The 20,921-nt window shown below is 39.2% G+C and overlaps 1 protein-coding gene across 2 annotated transcripts in view; it reads right to left on the bottom strand.

The window, feature by feature from the left end:
* The window catches only part of LOC108401868 (carbonic anhydrase 13), a 28,184-nt gene extending 15,329 nt beyond the window's left edge, over positions 1-12,855 (bottom strand). The window contains exons 1-3 of one of the 2 annotated variants that reach the window (XM_036998225.2): positions 12,450-12,855; positions 8,862-9,059; positions 3,465-3,583 (exon numbers count right to left, since the gene is read on the bottom strand). In XM_036998225.2, the coding sequence (XP_036854120.1) occupies positions 3,465-3,583; positions 8,862-9,059; positions 12,450-12,486 (354 nt within the window). In that variant the 5' untranslated portion in view covers positions 12,487-12,855. Of the gene's footprint in view, positions 1-3,464; positions 3,584-8,861; positions 9,060-12,449 lie in introns of those variants that run through there. The other variant, XM_073229780.1, reaches the window with a different exon arrangement.
* Positions 12,856-20,921: the final 8,066 nt, after the last annotated feature.

Raw genomic sequence — 20,921 nt, 5'->3', positions numbered from 1 at the left:
TCCACTTATGGAGTGGACAATTAGCCTACTTTTTGTAGATGCATAACTCTTGGAATAAAGTTGTTCATGGTTTAGACAATCTTAGAAAACCACTTTAGTCTCTCTGTGTAGTGTCACAAATTATCATATTAGGCCCAATATTAAGTTTTTACATTATAGCTTTAAATGTTTGTTTTCCCTTTCATGTCTTTTCTTCTTCTTTTCATTTTTTAAGAGGATACAACTGATGATAATCATGAGGTAAGGTGCAAAAGTGGCAGGAAAAACTAATTAACACTTCAGAATCATTTCTACAGCCAAGAAAAGAGATTCTTTTGAACCAGAAACCAAACTCAAGTGATTCCCAAATACTGCTATGTCAAGCCCTGACCTCTTCTTTGAGGCCCAGGTTTGTTTCCAAAGACCTGCTTGAACATGAGCCTAGAATATCTAATTGGCATCTCGAACTTAACATGTCTAAAACAGGAAGTTAATTTCACCTGTTCCTCTCTGTACTTCCCCATCTCAGTAAGTGGCAGAACGGATCTCATGGTTGCTCAAGCCAAAATCTTAGGTGTGTTTCTAGACTCCTTTTTCCTTCCTTCAGTCTTGATGTCCTTTTCATTGGCCAGTCTCATTGATTTTACTTCCCAAACATCACAGACCTATCTCCTTCACCTCCATGACCCGTCTTGCCCAAATTACCATCATTGTTCATTTGAACTACTTCCATAACTTGCTAATTTGTCTTCCTGTTTCAATGTTTGCCCAACCTCTCCACAAAGCAGCTAATGATATTTTATAAAATGCAAATCAGAACATGGCATTCCCCTACTCAAAACCTCCCATTGTCTTTGTCTCAATACATGAAGGATAAACTCCTAACTGCTCACCATACCCCACAAAGCTTGGTGTGGTGTGTCCCTTGCCTGCCTCTCTAGGACATGGCCTGTAACTGCTCCTTTCTAGTTAATTCCAATGCTAGAAGCCAACATCTTTCTTTATATTCTTGAACATGACAACCTCACTCCTGCCTGAGAGCATCTGTATTTAGTGTTTCCACCTGCTGGGAAGCTCTCTCCAGATTTTCTCATAGTGACTTTCTCTGGTCATTCAGTCTCAAGTCACATATCATCTCAGAAGCTTTTCCTAACTACTCAGTCATTCTACCAGATCCCATGGTATGGTTTCTATTTTATTTATGTGTTTATTGTCTAGTCTAACACCCTACCACCCTGAGGCCTGACCCAGATGTCTTCATTCTCCATCATCATTCCTATCACAAACCAGGAACAACGAGTCCTCGCTTCCCTCATCCTCAAACCCAGGCAGTCCACAAATCCCAATGAAGTTGCCCTTCCAGCCAACCCTCCAACCGTACTATCCTCTATTACCTGGAACTTCCCTAAAAGCCTCCTGATTCCTGTTACCAGCTCTTGCTTCAACCCAATCTAGTCTCAAACTGTACCCTAAATGATATTTTTAAAATGTAAAAGCGATCACTTGCCAATTCAGAGCCAGTCAGCGGCTTCCCATTGCACTTGGAAGAAAGTTCACACTCCTCACCAGGAGTTAAAGGAAGATTAGGCCCCTCCCAGGCTCTCCAGCTTTACCTCTGACAACTTGCCCCTTTGTTCTCCATACTCTAACCACACTGGACATTCCGCTTCTCATATTTGTAATGCCCTTTCCCCACCCCGTGTCTTCACACACGGTTCGTGCAGGACCACTGCTGTCGCTTCCCTGTGCCTGGCACATTCCTGCTCTTTCTCCAGTCTTGGGGTAAAGCCCTCATCACAGAGAAGCATTCCCTGGCCATCCCTGCTTCTCCCCAGTGCTCCCTTCAGGATGATCTGGGCAAGGACTGGGAACGTGTCAGATCTCAGTGAATTCTTAGAGTGAATGAATGAATGCATGAACAAATGAAACACGAAATAACTTTAAATACACATCAAAGAAAGGCATGAAATGCCAGTCAAAGCTTTCTCCACTTCAAGAAAGAAGGTCTACAAAGATACCCCTTGCTCTGCCAACTAGAACTCTGAGCTTCTGGGATTATCAAGATATGAGGGCCCTTTGCAGCAAATGCCTTGCCGACCCAGAGAAAACCTCTGAGAGTGTACTTCCAAGTTTATGAAGCTAGAAGGTATAAGCATGAAGCAATGACTAATTTCCCTTCGTTGCTTAGGAAAAACTACAAAGCAGTGACCCGAAGCCACATCAATCCCCGCAAAGCCTTTGAGATGTAAAATAACACACTAAATTTAGAACACAAAACTTTAGAAAGCAAACATGAAAACATGAGCAACAGACAGATTCAGGAGTCCCACTTTCTACATTCTTGGCATCTTCTGTCTGCCACCATGGAACACTGTGGATACACATTTTATCCCTCCATCCTGAGGACAGAGTAGTTCCCATACCGTAAGCACTTGGCCTCCACAAAAGTGTTTTTATAGGCAAAATGGGTTATTTTGGTTGATAGGTTCAAAGAGCAGGTGTACGTGTTAATGCAAGAATAAAGTGGAAGGCAGTTCCATTTGCTGGGCTTCTCTGAACACCAGGACTGTAAAGGAACATCTAAACTCCACAGTTCAGTAATAACCACAAGAAAATGAAGAAACCCACACTAGCCTGGTAACACTGTTTTGTCTTGCTCAGATGACTCACAAGCCAAGTTACTCTTACTTCAATAGCTTTAGTTGAGTCAGACAACAATTTACTTTCATCTCAGAGGTAAGTAGGGTGTGAGCAATACTTAATAGTATTAAAACTTGAAATACATTGTTCTCTGTCCCAGAAGATTAGAAAAAGCAGAGTACTCTTAATGAATATAATTATAAAGAAAAGGAGCAACTTCTTAATGGGGGAAAAAAAAGCAATGAATGCTTTATTGTGTTATGTTATGCTTTACCAATGACCTAAATAATTAACAGAGATTCCATTTTTACCTGTACATAGAGAGGCAACGGAGAGTTTAGGAGAGTTTACATCTTTGTTTTTTTCCCTAAGAGGAAATTTGCCTTTTACTATCACCTCTTCCAAAATGGACTTTACATGACATTAGTATCTATCTGTGTCTGGACCAAATATATACATAGTTGGGTCTAAATCAAAAGCTTCTCTCTCTTCTGCTTTCAGGAAATACAACAGATATTGTAGAAAGAGTTTGTAATTTTGTATCAGGCCAACCTGTGTTTAAACACATTTTCACTGCTTTCTAGCTGATAAATCACTTAATCTCTCCAAGTCTGCAAGTTTACACATTTCTAAAATGGGCACAGTAATCCTAAACTCTCAGAGCTGGTGTAAGGCTCAGCAGGGCTGCATTTGTAGCTCTCCTATTGACAGACTAAAGCAATACCAGACACTGAGATCCCCAGTTGGCTTAGGTTCTATTTGGGGTCAAAAGAGTTGTCCTCTGTATCCCTTAAATCCCACCCCACAGGAAAAACCGAATCATGAATCTGTGTCTGCTGGCTTACCTCTGCTGCAAATCTCACCCCGTCTACCACATGTTCAGAGCCGTCATCATCAGCAGACCCCCAGTGAAGGTGAAACTGTCGCAACCTGTAGCTTCCAGTGAGAGGACCTCCACGCAGAACTAAACACCAATACACTTTAAGTTGTCAGCAAGAAAGAAATATTTACACATGCTGCCCCAATCCACATCACTCAGAGTTATTCAACATGTCCACATCCTCCCAGGAATGTTTTACAAATGTCATTCAGTTTGCTGGCAGGAATATAACTTTCATGTATATGAGAAGTGAGAACAAGCATACTAGGAGGAATCCACAGTAGAGGTTTTATGGAACATCTAAGAAATCACAAACAGACAAACTGGTTAGAAAGTAGAAGCAATTGGGAATTTTTAAAGGTAAAGAGTTGCTCTGTTCAACAGATATCAGCCTCTCCGAGTAAGGATGCGAGGTCCATTGTGAACTTGGCGGAGCAGTCTAGCAGATGGTTAGAGAATAGGCTTCAGCATTTCCAAGACCTAGGCTCATGCTGTCTTTCCTGTGTAATCTTGCACAAACTCTAAATTCCAAGTGTCAGCTATCACGTCTATGACCACAAGACAGCAGTGTTACCTCCTCCTAAAGCTGTTGTGAAAATAGAAGAAAAAGTGAACCCAAAGCACACAGTCAGTATGCTGGGCACTTTAGCTATTATGACCATTTTATCGTCGTTATTATTACTACAAAAATTGGCAAAGTACACACCTCTTCAGTATTTGAATTCTGTCTCCTTGGAGAAACCTGGAACATGGGACAAAATTAACTTTAAAAAAAAATCCATTGTATCTTTGTCAGTTTGGCAGTGTATTTTAGCACTTTGCTTCAACATATATGATCTCTAAAACTGACAATAGAATCATATCGTAAGTACATAAAAAAGCTTCTTAATAGAAAGCATAGTCCTAAACTGTCTCCTAATTAATCTTTATTTGGCAAGTTTAAAGGATATGGGAGGATAAGGAAGCTTTGGGTGTTGAATATACCATGCATATTACTCATCTCTCATCAACATTCAATAGGATTAAGTGTTAGATTGGTGAGGCGCAGCCTTAACAATACTTTGATTTAATTTATTCGCCTCTTCAGAGATTTTACATGCGTGTATATATGTCTCTCTCTCTCTCTCTATATATATATATATGTCTCAAAATTTGTCAGGAATGATCCACCTTATATAAGAAGCAAAAGATGTTAGGAGGTATCACATGGAGTTTTTGACAAATGGGAAAAAAAAGGCAGAAGATAATACATTTGCCTATGGCACACCCCTCCTCGAGCTCTGCCATGGGAGAAGAGACAGAGACTGCCCTCTGTATCACCAGAACAAATGACCTCATCTCTCCCTCCCTTACTCAGTCTGACTCGGCTGAAACTGGGTGTCAGTGGTTAGGAGCTGGTATAGTGGTTGGAATCAACAGACTGGGAATGGCCCCAGCTCAGCTACTAAATTATATGAGCTTTCAAAACTCACTTAAGCTACTATGGGCTCCAGCTTTCTTGGCTATATTTGTCTGTCTGTCTATCTGTTTTAAATTAGGAGTTTGGACTGGAAGATGCACTTAGTACCTAACTATGAGGACATGCATGATAAATATTTAATGAACAAATGAAGAAAATATTTGATTTGTCTTTAAACAGTTTCAAAGATGATTCACAGATAAATTAACTTAAAAAGCACACTTCCCTGTGACTCCATATGGCATGGATGGAACAGCATTCCAAATCAAAAAGAGGTTAATAACTCTGTTGCCCAATTTTTTTCTTGCTGTAGCATACTGAGACCTGAGCTGAACCATTAAGTCATCATTCCTTCACAAATAGAGAACATTAGTGAGCTTGAGTAATCAATGTGGAATTAACTTCAGGAGAGGATGCAAAAAGCTGGCTCAGGAGAAAGAAAGTGATAACAAAAGAACACACACTGTTAGGGAAACATCCAAGAATAATGGTTCAGCTCTGGAAAGCCTGCTCTGAATCCAGGGTTTAGAGCAAGATTAGCATAGCTCTGCTTAGTTAAGCATCAAAGATTGCCTTACACTCTCCATATCTGGACTGCATATCTGGACTCCACATGTGAGTGTTGTAACTAAAGTATCCAAACTGGGACTATAATCAGCAAGTGTCTTGAGAAGTCAACCTTCTCTTGGAACAGACCTCTTCTGAAAACAGGATGGGCGAAAGTAAGTCAAAATACCAAGGTTTACTTATCTCTGACTTTGAGGTAGTCTGTAATAAAACAGCCATAGTATGAAATGAATAATGGCAACAAAAATTATCTTTAATGAGAATGACTTAGTGTTTTCAAGCATCAAATTATTCATCATACTCTCCAACCCAGCTGAGTAAATAAATAATACTGTTTCCATTTTACATCTGAAACGGAGTAATAATCATTTCTTCAAATTCACAGTTGGCATTCATATATGGTCCATTTATCCTTCTAGTCAGAATTTTTTAAAAGATCTGTTCCAAATAAAGCACTCCTCTGAGAGGTCTAAGAAGATTAAAAAATGAGAGTTGAATGCCATTAAAGCTTGAGAAAACTTAAGTATCTTAATACAAAGATCCTTATCATTTGTCCTATGCTGCAAAGACCAACAACATTGTGAAACTAGAAATGTATGTGTTTCTCTATTGAATTTGACCATTGTTAGTAATTTGATAATCCTACTCACTTGCCAAAACTACACCATAGTCAGGTGCCTTGAATATAAGCAAGAGTGGCAACAAAATGAGAAAAAAATTAACTCAAAATCAACAGACTTGCCTGTTCATGCGTTTACTGTCTATTCCACTAAGATACAAACTCCTTTAAGACAGAATCTGTCTTGGTTCCTTGTATCCCCAGTGCCTCAGGCAGGGCCTGGATCAATAAATATTACTAATATAAGGTAAAAAAGAGACCTCACCTGTAGAAGCACTCCTCCATAAACTTCAGTTTGTAGGTTTGCTGCTGAAGTGACCTGAAAATTGCTGGAGCCTATTTGAGTACACATTTGCCAGGATTATACTATGAGAGAGACCAAAGACATGGATGTTCCCAGTCACTGAGGCCTGAATACTTTATGGAGCCAGAATATTATTTGTTATGTTTTATTATTAGTAGTTATTAATTTATTGAACACTTACTATATGACAGGAACTCTCATTTATTAAAATTGTAAAATTAGTATTACAGCCTTTAAAAACTAATTGTTCAAACAATGAAAAATCTACCAATGTTTAAACTATTTAGGTGTCATATGGTAAATATTAACTGATTTCTGGTGGTTTGTAATTTTATTGGGACTTCACCTGTGTATGCTAATACACTCTGTACCATAATGCCACATCATGATATTTTCCATATACTCCAAGAAACATACCCAAAAAAATGTTTTTAACTTAAACACACATTTATTGAGTATCTACTGTGTGCTAGGCACCATGCTGGGTAGATGAGTAACACATAGCTATTGCCCACAGGGAGCCTTTATAGCTGAGTGGAAAGTCAATGAACTGGCAGTTACCATGCAATTTAGGAAGCTCTGTGCTAGGACTAGCCTGGGATGCTACAGGCGTGGTGGGACTAACGAGGTGAGGTTCTCAGAGAGGTGAGATCCTGAATCTGAACAGACCAGTAGTTAGAGTGAAAACACCCTTGTCTCTCCTCATCATATTACAATTTCCCCTCTACTATAGCCAAAAGGAATTCTTCCTAAAGAATCATATCCACATGCTCCTTTTTGAAGAACTATTCCAGTCGTGAAGGTTGGCTCCTTGGGGCATGCAGCTGGCCAGCCAAAGGAGCCCTCCTCCAAGGACGAGGAGGAAGGGTTCATACCTGTGGTTCTTGACTGCGGAGATTCACTGTTAATTTCGGTTGAGAGTGGCAACCGTTTTATTGGAATTGAAGTGGTTTGCTACAGAAAGTATTTTAGTGTTTTTATTATAGTTTACCAAAAAAAAGAAAAACTAACAGCTTATTTTGTTTAACTATAGTGGTTTATTCATTTTAATTAAAGTGCTTCCATGAAGCATTCTCTTTTCGTTTACCCTCAGAAGAAAGAATGAGAATGGTGACCCATATTTATGTAGTTTCTGTCTCAGAGGGGTACAAAATGTTTTGTGGACATTTTCAATTAATTGTGGTAATTTCATTGTGATCCACATAGGAACAAGACCTCTACTTATAGGAGAGGGCACACACTACTTGATCACAGACAGTGTTCAACCTGGAAACACAGACAAACTGACATCACTGATTAACAAAATCAACAGGCAGCATGCAAATGACAGGAAGAGAAAAAGAGAGAGAGGCAGGGGGACTGGAGGAGGGGTAAGGGGAGCGGGAGGGAGAGTAGACAGACCTGGGTCATCATGGAGCAAATTAACATAGGAAAGTTTTATGACTAAGGGTGCCTAAATTTATAAAGAAAAAATGTAAAGTTTTAGATGAAGTACATCCAAATATTTCCTATTTAAAACTAGGAGCATATGTCCTCATTTTTTTTATGTTTGAGGTAATAATAATATCAAACTATGGTTATGGGTGGTATAAACTTTATACTTAGAAGTCTTGGATTACTGTTAAATATACCCATTACATCAGCCATACCTATTAATACAGATTCACAAAACTGAGAACTTGAAGGAAAGACAATTGAATACATAGAGTACATTTAAAAAGCAATGTCCTTTTCCCCAGAAAAGTTGAAAACATCATGTGTTAATTTTTATGCATTTTTTTAAACAATGCTCTGATGAAAATGTATCACTTTTATAAATTTGAAGAATATGAGGAAGAAATCTGGTGGCTTACAATTTTTGCTAACAATATAGTACTACATAAACACAGAATATTATTATTAAACTAAACCTGAGCTTCATGAATAAGTGAAAACATTCTCCCAATTTTGGACTTTTTAAAAATTTAACTATATTTTTCATTAATACAGCAAATACAGCATCATCCTATTATTAGATTACAAATAAAAATAATTTGTCAGAAACCTGAAAAAGTGTTCCAAAATGATTCTCTTTATCTTCTCTCTCATCTTATGTTTAAACATGATACCATCTATTCTTTAGGCAGTAGGTATGCTTGAAGGATTAAATGTTCATTTTAAGGAAATGCTGTTTTCCACTTCCTTTAGTTATTAACTTAACAAATAAACTAAAGTTTTATTTTGTTGGTTCATTATTAATTCACAGTGTAAAAAACATCCCATGAACTAATCAAACAAAACTCTTATTGCAAGTTCTAGCAAAGTGTTAATAAGGAACATACAGTGCACAGTATTACAAATATGAAACATAAGAAAGTACAGTCCAAACATCCAAGCTCCTTCTCCCCAAGCAAAAAAAAAAAAAAAACCCAACCTGATTTGTCCTCCGTGTCGTCAAAGTCAACGCTGAAGGAATGGCCACTATTACTGATGATTTTAGCCGAGCTTGCGTCATACTTGATACTAAGAGGTTGTAGGGAAGAGTCATGTATCACTTCTTTGGTTTTAATCTCAATTGGAGATTGCTGATCCCCATCAGCAATAGGGAAAAATTTATTCCAGTGAATAGGACCTTAAATATATAAGACCAAAATAAAAGGATTAAATTAGTTATTTCATTCAGCAAGTATCTGTTGAATGCAATGGACTGTGCTTAAGACTGGGAAAAAACCAAAGATAGATAAAATAAGATCTTCATTCTCAGCATCTAATTATGTTTTTTTATAAGAGTAGTTGCTTTTATTCCAAGGATGGAAACCCCTGGGTTTTCCTTAATTCATTTTCAGAATTAAACTAACCTTTGTAGACAAAAGAGCATGGAGTTTTGAAAAGTACTTTCCAAAGGTACCCTCCTATCAAACCAAAAACAACAGCACAATTCATCATTGAAAACAATGAGATTCAGCCTCAGCTCCAAAAGTGAGTTGTGGTAGGTCCAGAGGTCAACAAGCGTATGGCCTGAAAGAATTAATGGAGCTAAGAAGACTGGGTAGCAGAAAAAGGGTGTAGATCTTTAAAATACAACCCTACTTCTTCCTTCTGTCACTCACCTGTATCTTCAGGTGCCACCCAGGCCTCAACCCAATTACCTATGATATGCAACAGGCATACTAAGGAAATATGTAAAATTTTCAAATAGGATAATACAAATAAAATGGCTGCCCCACAATCAGGAAATGTAATATTGTTGGTTATCTGCAGAATAATTAGGTAACAGTTGATTTCTATTTCTACATTTCATAAAGTCCTGCTGTGGCTATTTTGCAAATGCTACACTGAATTCTAACACCAGGGACAATCATCAATCTGATCCTTTATTCAAAAAAGTCAAAACTGTGTCAAGTTCCCAAATCAGACACATGTGATCATACAATGTGAACCAATAAGCTGGCAATTCTCTGGTCTAGTCTATTCATTTTTCTGGGAGACTTGATTCAAGTTCTGTGTCTCAAAATCAACAGTAAGCTTGCAGCTTCAGGTAAGTTCCAAGTCTTTCTACAGATGTTAAGTCACATTATAAATTGGAGGTCCTTGTACTTCCTTCACCATGCCTGCAATTTACACAGCTACCTGTACAAGGTCAACAGAGCACAGGGCTGCTGAGGAAGCCTTTCTCTACTTCTTTAACCAATTATGTGGACTTCTCTAAAACTCAAGTACTTATTAAAATGACACAACATGACAACTAATTAAACATTTGTTACTAACAAATGTTCTTAAAAGATAAGATTCAGAAAGAAATTTCAAGAAATACAAATATATCACAATTATCAACAGCTTCAATCTCTAAATCTGATGCTCCTTATTAACCTTCATTTTAGCAAAGTAAAAACTCCTTCCTTCATGTATGCTTCAGGTACAAAAAGTCATAGGATGAATACATAACTACACACATAACTTAAAAAGTTGTTTTCTCATGAATCTGACTTCAAAGCACCTTGAACATCAAAAGTCCTTGCTTACAACTTATTACATTTCCTTACTTATTAGATACTCTCATTTACCTCTCTAGTACTCTTTCTGTATATAATCTTGTCCTTTTTTATATGAATAAAGTTTTCAATTTCATTGCCAGCCAAGTATGAGTTAACCTAATAACAACTGGATTTCAAATATGCAATGTATGTGTGACAACATGTGGTTGGTTTTTTTCCAACAGGAAAAGTTTCTTTCTCCTCCTAATTCTTTTACTCTCCTATTTCCAGTCCTTTTAACCAGAAGTACGTTTAAAAGCAGAGGCAAACCAAAATAAAATAAAATGAATACCATTTTATATCAATTACTCAATATTGTCTATTAACTATTGTGGTAGGTTCATTTCCCTGCCTCTTAAAGAGGACCCGTTTACAAAATTTCACCAAAACATCAAACTTTAAACCCATTTAAACACAGCTCTTAAGTAGAGATACATGGTGTTTCTTCGATTAATTTGGGAAGTTTTGAATATCCATAGAGATATGTGCTTTTCAGTGATTGTCACATTCCCTAACTAAACCAATAAAATGATCAAAGGTAAATGGAAGAAGTCATAAGATTTTTGTGTGAAGGTGGTACCCCCTTCGAGAGTCTCCCTTCTTGATGTTTCACATTATCATTGCTACTCTTCCCAGCTTAAGTTTTCTTTTATCTGCTCATTCACTGCTTTCGCTAGTCTAAAGAGAAAACAGACAACACAACGTGCTCAGTCAGGCACACAGCACATTTCCAAAAGACTTTGCCAAAGTTGATCTACTTAAAGATGAGGTCCTCAGAAATCTACAGGATCCAATGGCAGGGAATACGATTTTTAGCAGGAATACTAAATTACTCCTTATTAGTGGCTTTTCAAAGGCGGATTTTTAAAATTTCTGAATATGAGCTTCTTTAGGGCCAGTATTTTCTAACGTATTAAGGAGTAATCTACACTCATTGATTGAAAATACCCTTCTTCCTAACGACAGTGCGGATACTGTTGATACCCAGTAACTATTAGATAACAATGAAAAAAATTTCAGCAGAGAGGGAAATTAAAAGAAATTTTTTTCCCAGACATTAATTGTAAATTAGCAAAGTGTGAGATAGTAATTATAGTCTCAGTCAAAGAGAAATCCACCTAAATTATACCTTGTTCAATAACATTTATGTTAATCCAAAGAAAGTATTATTATTATTACTACTACTATTATTATTCACAGAACTAATTTTGACAGTGATTCACTATAAGTCTATCTTATAGTGTCACTTTGCAATTATTCAAGTAACCATTTGAAATAATCAGTTCAGTTTGAAAAGACAAGAAAAAAATGCTAGTCCTCAGTCTCTGCAAGGATGACTGTGAAAGGAAAGGGAGAAAGAGTGAAGAAGTAACCCAAAATATAACTTCACTTTCCAAAATGAACCTAAAGTCTTACGAAAGCCAGCAGTACCAATGAACCAACTGAAAATTGCTCTTGGAATTTTATAGCAACAGCTATTAAGACATTTGCAGTATTTTGGTTCTAACGTAAATCCTCAGTGTTGCAATTCAACTTATTAAAATGTATGTATATTTTCAAATATTTTCCGTGATTTGTTCCCCCTAAGTCAATAATGAGCTTAAAAGACTGGAAGTGAACTTGTCTTCAGTTCATTAAAGTCTGTACTCGTAATTTCCTTGCCTTTAACTGCCAATAGTTATTCCTAGGAAAAGTCCTCAGCTTTTCAAAGGAAAGTGAATGGGCGCAGAAAGATTTCCGGGTCTGGGGAATCTTTTCAGTGCTAACACACCCCAGCTCTCACCCCAACTTTTAACACTTTCCAAATGACGCTGTCCCTGACCACACAGGACTGAGCCTTCCCTTCGCCTCCCGCGTTTGGCTCGGGGGAGCAGTGCTCATCTTAAAGAGGAACCGAAAAATTTCAGCAGTGTGCGGTCTGGGGCCTCCGGGGCGTGGGCCGCCCCCCGCGCACAGCCCCCACCACCCCCTCAGCCGGAGGCGCTCACCGTTGTGCTCGCCGTAGCCCCAGCTGCGCCTGGCCATGGTCCCTCGGGTGCAAGGCAGGAGAGGTCGCGGCGGGGCGGCCGGAGGAGGGAGGGAGCGGGGCGGGCCGCCGGCGGGTGGCCCAGGGCGGGGACCGCGGGGCGCAGCGGGCAGAGGTGGGAGCCCGTGAACCCCGCGGCCCGGGCGCGCTCGGCCTCGTCCGCCAGGCGGCAGCGGCGTGCGGGGAGGACGCCCGCGCGTGGGACGGGGACCGGGTCGCGGACCGGGGCTGCGCTGGGGCTGGGGCGGCGGGTCCTGCGCACTGCGCGTTTGAACCCGGGAAGCTGATGAGGCTTGAAGGAGAGGCCGGGAGGGAGGCGGGAAAGGAGAAAAGGGGCTCCTAGGGGGATTTCCTGCCTTCGCAGGAGTCACCCCGGGGAGGAAAGTTGCCTAGAGGGCTGTCCTGGGGAGAAGTGAGTCACCCGGCCTGGAGCTGCCAGGCTAGGAGGTGGCGCTCCGAGTGGAAATGAAGGGGCCGTTGATGGTAGTGACGGTGGTGATTTTAGGTACAAAACAATGACGATAATGGCAATAGCTATAAAAATAATTTAGCTGCTATTTATTAAGGGCTTACCATCCGCCAGGATCGTAGCTAAAATGTTTACCCGTATTTTTTGCATTAGATCCTCAAACAACACTCCTTTGAGGAAGATAGTGTAAGTGCCCCAGAGTGGGGAGAAGAGGAAATGAGGCTTAAGAAAAGCTAAGTGACCCGCCTTAGGTCACACAACTAATAGGGGCCCTGGGATGTCCCTCTTGAAGAGGAACCCGAGCTCCCAGAGCAGGGCTGGCGCACTGCCCATTCATCTGGTTCCCTTCCTCTGACTCTAACCCTCTGCCCGCTGTGGCTTGGGGCGTGAGGGAACAAAACCTGGTTATTGGTACTTTGTACTGAAATTTTGCTGACCTTTTGACTCCTCAGGGAGGAAAGTTTTCGGGCCATCTTTTCCTGAATGCATGATCAGCTTGCTGCCCTAAGACTGGAAGGTGAACTAACTGCAGATTCTTGAATTCCTGTCCTGGAATAGTGTGTGTTCTGGGCTCCTAGTGAAAAATAAAGAAACAGTGTGAGTTGGGTCAATTTGAAATTTCAATGTACTGTGCGTTGTTATTTATAGACAAACTCATGCCAAGAGGTTCTTAATAGGTATGAACCTTCCATAAATATGGAAAGGTGGCTGAACTATCATTTCTCTTGTATCCACACAGCAGCACATAATGTGGTAATTCCAAGTTCCAGGAGGTATCTCTTTTGGTAACCTTTGTTTAGGAACCGCTAAATAAAGATCACTTTGAATTATTCATCTTTAGACATGACCTAAATACCCCATAGTGTACCCTAAAACTCCTGCTTCTGTAGTTCTTAATGAAGTTAGAATGCAAGAGAAGAAAAAACTTTTCATACAGCATAAAATACAAAAAATTGTATGCTTCTTTTGCATCTAGGGGAAATTCTGGGATTTCTCTTCCGTATTCTCTGTCACGACTGGGTTCATTTTTGCCAATATAATAGGGGCCAAATTTTTAAGAATAAGTTCTGATCTATATTCACTTTCATCATGGAAGATGCTACACATATGTCTATATTTATATTTATATATTATATCACACATATAATAAAGGACTGTTATCTAAAATATTTTTTTAATTTTTAAAACTCAACAATAAGAAAATAATCTAATTAGAAAATGGACCAAAGACCCTAACAGAAAGCTCACCAAAGAGGAAATACAGATTGCAAATAAGCGTATAAAAGATGCTCCCCATCATGGGTCATCAGGAAATGCAAATTAAAGCAACAATGAGGAACCACTACACAACTATTAGAATTGGCAAAATTCCAGACCAATAAACAACAAAGGCTGTGGAGCAATAGAACTCTCTTCATTGCTGGTGGGAATGCAAAATGGTACAGCCACTTTAGAAGACAGTTTGGCAGTTTCTTATAAAACTAAACATATTCTTACCATATGAGCTAGCTATCACACTACTTTACCCAAATGAGTTGAAAACTTATGTCCACACAAAAATCTGCACATGGATGTTTATAACAGCTTTATTTATAACTGCCAAAACTTGTAAGCAACCAAGATGTTCTTCAGTAGGTGAGTGGATAAACTGCGGCACATCCAGACAACTGAATATCGTTTAGTATTAATAAAAATGAGCTATCGTGCCATGAAAAGATATGGTGGTAATATAAATGCATATTGGTAACTGAAAGAAGACAGTTTGAAATGACTACATATTGTATGATTCCAACTACATGACATTTCCGGAAATAGCAAAACTGTGGAGACATTAAAGAGATCAGTAGTTGACATAAGATTGTGAGGCGGCAGGGGAAGCTGAACAGGCAGAACACAGGATTTTCAGGGCAATAAAACTACAATACTCTGTATGGTACTGTAATGATAAATATGTGTCATTATACATTTGTCCAAACCCCTAGAATGTAAAACACTAAGAATGAAACCTCAGGTAAACTGTGGACTTGGGATGATTAAGATGTGTCAGGGTAGGTTCATCATTTGTAACAAATGGACCCTCTGGTGGTAGATGTTGATAATGGTTATGCCTGTGGGGTTGACTCTGTATGGGAACTCTCTGTACCTTCTTGTTGTTGTGAACCTAAAATCATTCTAAAAATAGTCTTAAAAATAAATAAGCAAACACAAAAATCCAATGGGGTCATGTAAAATATCATACACACACACACCACACACACAGGAGTTAGCTTGTAAGAAGTCTCACTGCCAAATTTGGGACAATTTGGCCATCAAAATGAATAATGATAGATTATAATTCCTCCCCCCAAAATATACATGAGTCCATACTGACACAGAGAGAAAGAATTCTTCATGGAAGAATGCAGCTACTAAATTCAGATGAAATGATAGAATTTTTAAACAACCATTTTTGCATGGCCAATGTTATATTTGGTTCAGGAAAAGATCAATAATGGGTGCTAAAACATTTTCATAGTTGCCATTGGGGAATAGGATATTCACACAGTATAGAATCAAGAGTCAAAAGATACAGAACCAAATGTAATGTGTGATCTTCAATTAGATCCTAGATTTGGGGGGGGAAAGCTCTAATAGATGCTTTGGAGAAGTGTAATAGTTGAATTGCAGAAATGTAAACATGGACAGTGTATAGATGTTACTTTTCGTAGATGTGATGATGGTATTGGGAATACTTTGGGAGATAAATGCTAAAGCCATAGGGGTCAAGTACCTTCATGTTGGTAACTGACTCTCAGATGTCTCAGGCAAAAATTGATGAATCAAGCTGAAAGACGTTTGGGTGCTCATGATACTATTTTTACCATTTTATTGTAGGTTTTTAATATTTTCAAAAAAAATTGGGGGGGTACAAAAATCTATTCCCTCAAATCAATGAACCCACTGATAACCTTTGCTAAATAACCTTTTATAACTATGTGTGGGTTCTCTCCTTAACAAAGAGCCTCTGTTCTGGGTTCCTAACCATCAAGTATAACCATCTGGGTTCCTAACCATCAAGTATAAACAAGTAAAGGAAGGCTAACTCTGACCTGAGAATCCTGACAGAGGATATGCTCATCATCTCCTCTTCACTCCTGAGCCGGATAGATCCAGTTCAACTCCCTTTGCAACAAAGTATGCTTAAGCCAGCCCTCCTCTTTAATAAATCAGATGTATGTTACTAGCAGCACTTGCAGGTTATAAAAATTCTAGTCACAAAAATACTTAAGCATAATAATATATAAAGGAAATATCAAAGTATGAATTAATTTTTTATTAGAGCATATACACAGAATTTTCTCTGAGATGCATATTTTTTCAAGGTTTTTTCTTAGAAACTCTGGGTGTGAATCCAAGTGCTATTATCATCTGATATTTTACTGAGCCAGAAACTGAGATGAGCAACCAACGTTCCTCAGTTATCTTGAGAGGAAAACCACACCACTGTGGACATAGCGCCAGTCTGCAGAGTCCCAAGTCCAAGGAGCTCCTCTGTTTCTGCCCATTTCCTTCACTCATCAAAGCTGTGATTTACTCAGCTGGGACTTATTAACCACAGGAATGCCTTATCATTTGATGTCTTGTGGAGAGTGATGATTTTATGGATCTGCTACAATATGGGGTTTTGGTTTCTTTCATTTCCCATTCCTAAATTTATCCTATAAAGTTAGGATTGCATAACCCAGTTTCCCAAGGAAATTGCATTGAGAAAGCCGAAGGGGACTAAGGGACTTGGCTCAAGTCATCTAGGTGTCCTGCCAGGATGAGAATTCTCAGGCCAGAACTGAAAGGGTACCTTCAATGAATCACCTCTTAAATCACTTATCAGATTATAACTCCCAGAAACTAGAGCCAAACATTTCATTGTGTATGGTCAAAGAAGAACCTACATTACTAAAACCCTACCTTCTACATTTTTATTCTTTTGTTTAATCTCGTAGCTTTTTAACAGATATCTATCCACACCCTATTTTATAGTGTTTCATATCTTACTTGAGCATATAATAAAGTAGATAAAGCATGAAAGAGAAAAGGAGCTAAGATTATTTAAAAGGAAATGAAGTTGTATAGACACCGATTAGTTTTGAAAAGCCAGATAATTCAGGGCAAAATAATTCAGCTATCAAAGAATTTAACTAACTATTCATTGGCTTGGAATGAATAAGCCAGTTTTACTCTACTGCTGTCTACTCTGAAATATGACAGAATCAGGTTGCTAATAGACACTAAGTTATCAGCACTTTTAAGGTTTATTTACTCCTCTTCCATCATCTCACCTCTAAGCAAGTCTAGATATACACCCGCTCCAAGAAGTTCCCTATCTGGGTACCACCATTTCACCACTGAAGACCTGGTGCACTTGCCCTGCACACCTAGCAAGACTTCCCACTCCCACCAAACCATTATATTAGTTATAACCTATGTCACTACCTCCATTCCCTCTTCATCATTGCAACTAGCATACTAACATGTTCTAGAATTTCCTCTTTTTAGAGGGAAAATCTCTCTGTGAACATACACAAAGCTCCCATTTGCTACCCAGCCATTCTTTCTGGTATTCCTCGGGGTCTTGTTTCCATATCCCTGTGCTCTCCAGAGAAACAGAACTATGCAGTGTATGTATGCGTGTATGCGTAATCTATTATAAGGAATTGCCTAAGGCAATTAGGGAAACTGACAAGTCTCAGGATCGGCAGGATGAGTTGGCAGTGGTGTAGTGCCAGTCTGAAGGCCAGCCGGCTCAAGATCAAGGAAGGGCCAATGTTTCAGTTTGAGGCTGAGGGCAGGAAAAAAACCCGGAGTCCCAGTCTGCAGGCAGCCAGGCAGGAGAAATTCTGTCTTACTCAGGAGAGAGTCAGCCTTTTCATTCTGTTCAGGCTTTCAACAAACTTGAACGAGGCCCACCCACACTGGGAGGAGGGCAATCTGCTTTACTCAGTCTACTGATTTAAATGCTAATTGCATTCAAAATCATCCTTACAGAAATATCCGGGATAATGTATGACTGAATATCTAGGCATCCTCTCGTCAATTTGACACAACGTTATCACACCAACCTTTAAATTCTGGGAGCTTGAGACTTCCTACTAGGATGTCTTTTCTCTCTACACTCTATTCCTTCATCAGTTTCTATGAACATAATCTACCTAGCTTAGACAACGATGTCAGCACTATCCAAGAGAAACATAATGTGAGTGACAAATGCAAGCCATATATGTAACTTCAGATTGTCAACTAGTTACATTAAAAACAAGTAAAAAGACAGTGAAGTTTGTTTTAATATCTTTTAAACTCAAAATATCCAAAATATTACCATTTCATCAGCAATTGATGTAAATAATGAGTGTGTCAGTTATGGATTTATTTCTCAACTACAAATTCATCGTGCATTACCTGTTCTCTGGAGTCTTAAGAATATTTTCTTTGCAGCAAGTGCAATGTTAACCCTTGGTTTCCTGCGTCTGATATGCTGTACTTTTTCGTTTTTTTCTTGCTCCTGCTGGGCTGCAGCAGGGACATGTACAGGACATGCTGGAGCATTCCAGCCCAACCTCACACCAACAGGGTGCAGTCCCTCAGCAAGGTCATAGCCCCAGCCCCAGCCCAGTACAGTGACCGTCTCATTGAACCTCCTGAAGCAGACACCACACACCCCAGCTCTCATGCCACTCTTCTGGCAAGCAGATGCCCCAAACTCCCTCTGTACACCTGCCCACAAGCCTTGGCAGCCTGCAGCACAGGTGGGCTTTCCCATGGCACTCCTGATGGACTGTACACCAGGCTGTGCATCATCCTGCCAGAGAGTTGGGTTCCACTGCTCTGAGTCCCTCTGCACACCTGCATGCCAGACTTAGCCTATTGTACCCTGGAGGAATGTTTCCTGCTTGCTTGGCAACTGTAGACCAGCTCTGGCCTGGGCTATCCTGTGAACTTCTCTCTCATCTAGTGGCTACAACCACAACTTCTCCAACCTCTACAGAGCTTACATTATAGCAGGAAGACACAAGTGGTAAATGAAATAAATACATGGTACACTATATGGTGATAATGGGATCACAAAGAAGGGGTTCAGGGATGTAGGAGGACTTGCAGTTTTACAGAGGTACTCATGGAAGCCCTTACTGAAAGAAGGCATTGGAAAGAGGACCTGAGAGAGGTGAGGGGAAAGCCCTGCAGATATTTAGGGGGAGAGTTCTCCAGGTACAGGGTGGAGAAAGAGGGGCGTGATTAAAGAACAAGAAATCAGTGGGGGCAAAGGTCTGGGGAAGAGCTCACATGGGGCTTGGAAGGCCCCATTTTAAGTACTTAGGCTTTTATTCTGGGTGACATGGGGAATTGGAGGTTTTGAAGAGAGAAATAACATGATCTGATTAACACTTTAGCAGAATTCCTCTGGCTGCTCGACTGGGCAGAGACTAAAGCAGGAGAACCAATTAGAAAGGTATTATAATAATCTACATGAAAGAAAGATTGTGATGGGTTAGCATAGAATGCAATAATTGCTGGTTGTTCATTTTCTTCTTTATATTTTTCTGAATTTTTCAAATTTCTACAATGACTTTTCAAATCCAAGAAGAAAAAAATTTTGAGGTGTCAAATGTTTGTGAGGACTTATAGTCCTCGGTGTTTTTTGTTGTATTTATCATAGATATAGATGCCCATGTAATTCTTAGCAGGGCTTCAGCACATGAGGGTTGCTATAAAACAACACAAAGAAGAGAGTCAAAAACTATTGACTTTAGTGTAACCTCTGAATAACAAGTTCAACTGAAAAACAAAATCATTGTTGGGCTTCAGACAGCTTGAGTGTTTACATTCAACTTGATAATTACAAAGCACAGCATTTTATTTCACTTCACTTTTGGCTTTTAAACACTGCTGAAGTTGGAAGCATCCAATTGTAATTTAAATAGTATGCTGCCTTTTCTTGCCTTCGCCAATGTTGTGAGTTTTAAACATGCACCTGGTGAATATTTCACAATTCTTGTAATTCTTCACCATTACTTGCATTTAACCAAGCATCATAAAAAATGTGACAGAACTTCATGTACCCTTTGAATGTTTTTATTGCTTTTGTGATATGTATTTGACTGTTTTGACCTTCAAATATTTCATATGCAATCCTCCTTGGTGACTGCAGTTAGTTCAGGTTCAGGATTTCTAGGCATTTGGCCAGGAGATGACTCTGGGTAAAATCAGCTTGATTAAATCAAAAGCATATTTGTTGAGCACTTATGACTTCCAAGACACAGTGCTACAAGCAGATAGAAGTGTTATGCATATTTTTTAGTCATGCTAGTGATGTTAAAGCTTTAAAGCCATTTTTAGTGTATTGGCTACAATCTCTTGCCTGCTTTTTATACTTCAGGGAATTTTATTTCATTCAGCAAATATTTATGCTGTATCTCCCGTGCACTGGAGATACAGGATCCTGGATGGGAATGCATAGGTGATTGAGTAATGGTCCCAGCTCCTGACAAGTACATCAATTAGTTGAGAAACAGGCAGACATGTAAGTAATATGATACTTGAATTATAGAACATATATAGTGAACAGCTAAGGCCTGTGACTTACCTCCTGCAGTTTTATAATAACCTGCAGAAGTGTGTCATTTTTCCGCCACTACAAAAAGTTAACCATCTCTTTTTATTTACTGGTTCTTTTTACCCTCTAGTTATTTCCAGGAATCTGACCTAGAAAGAAATGTGGAGGGTTCTATCTGTTCTGCTCTGCTTTATTATACAGAATATGATATAGGTGTTTGTTCTTAGCCTAAAAATGCATCTGTCACCAAGAGGTTAAAGGAAAAAAGGCCTCTTCATTTCCATAATGAATCATGGAAAACTGCATGTTCTAATTGGCTCCTCACAAGAAATTCAGATTTCCTTGGAGGGTAACTTACTACTTATTTGGGCCACAAAACA

The sequence above is a fragment of the Manis javanica genome, chromosome 2 (assembly GCF_040802235.1).
Source record: "Manis javanica isolate MJ-LG chromosome 2, MJ_LKY, whole genome shotgun sequence".
NCBI lineage: Eukaryota > Metazoa > Chordata > Mammalia > Pholidota > Manidae > Manis > Manis javanica.
Note: the sequence above shows the minus strand (reverse complement) of the source record. Positions and strands in the feature narration are given on the sequence as shown.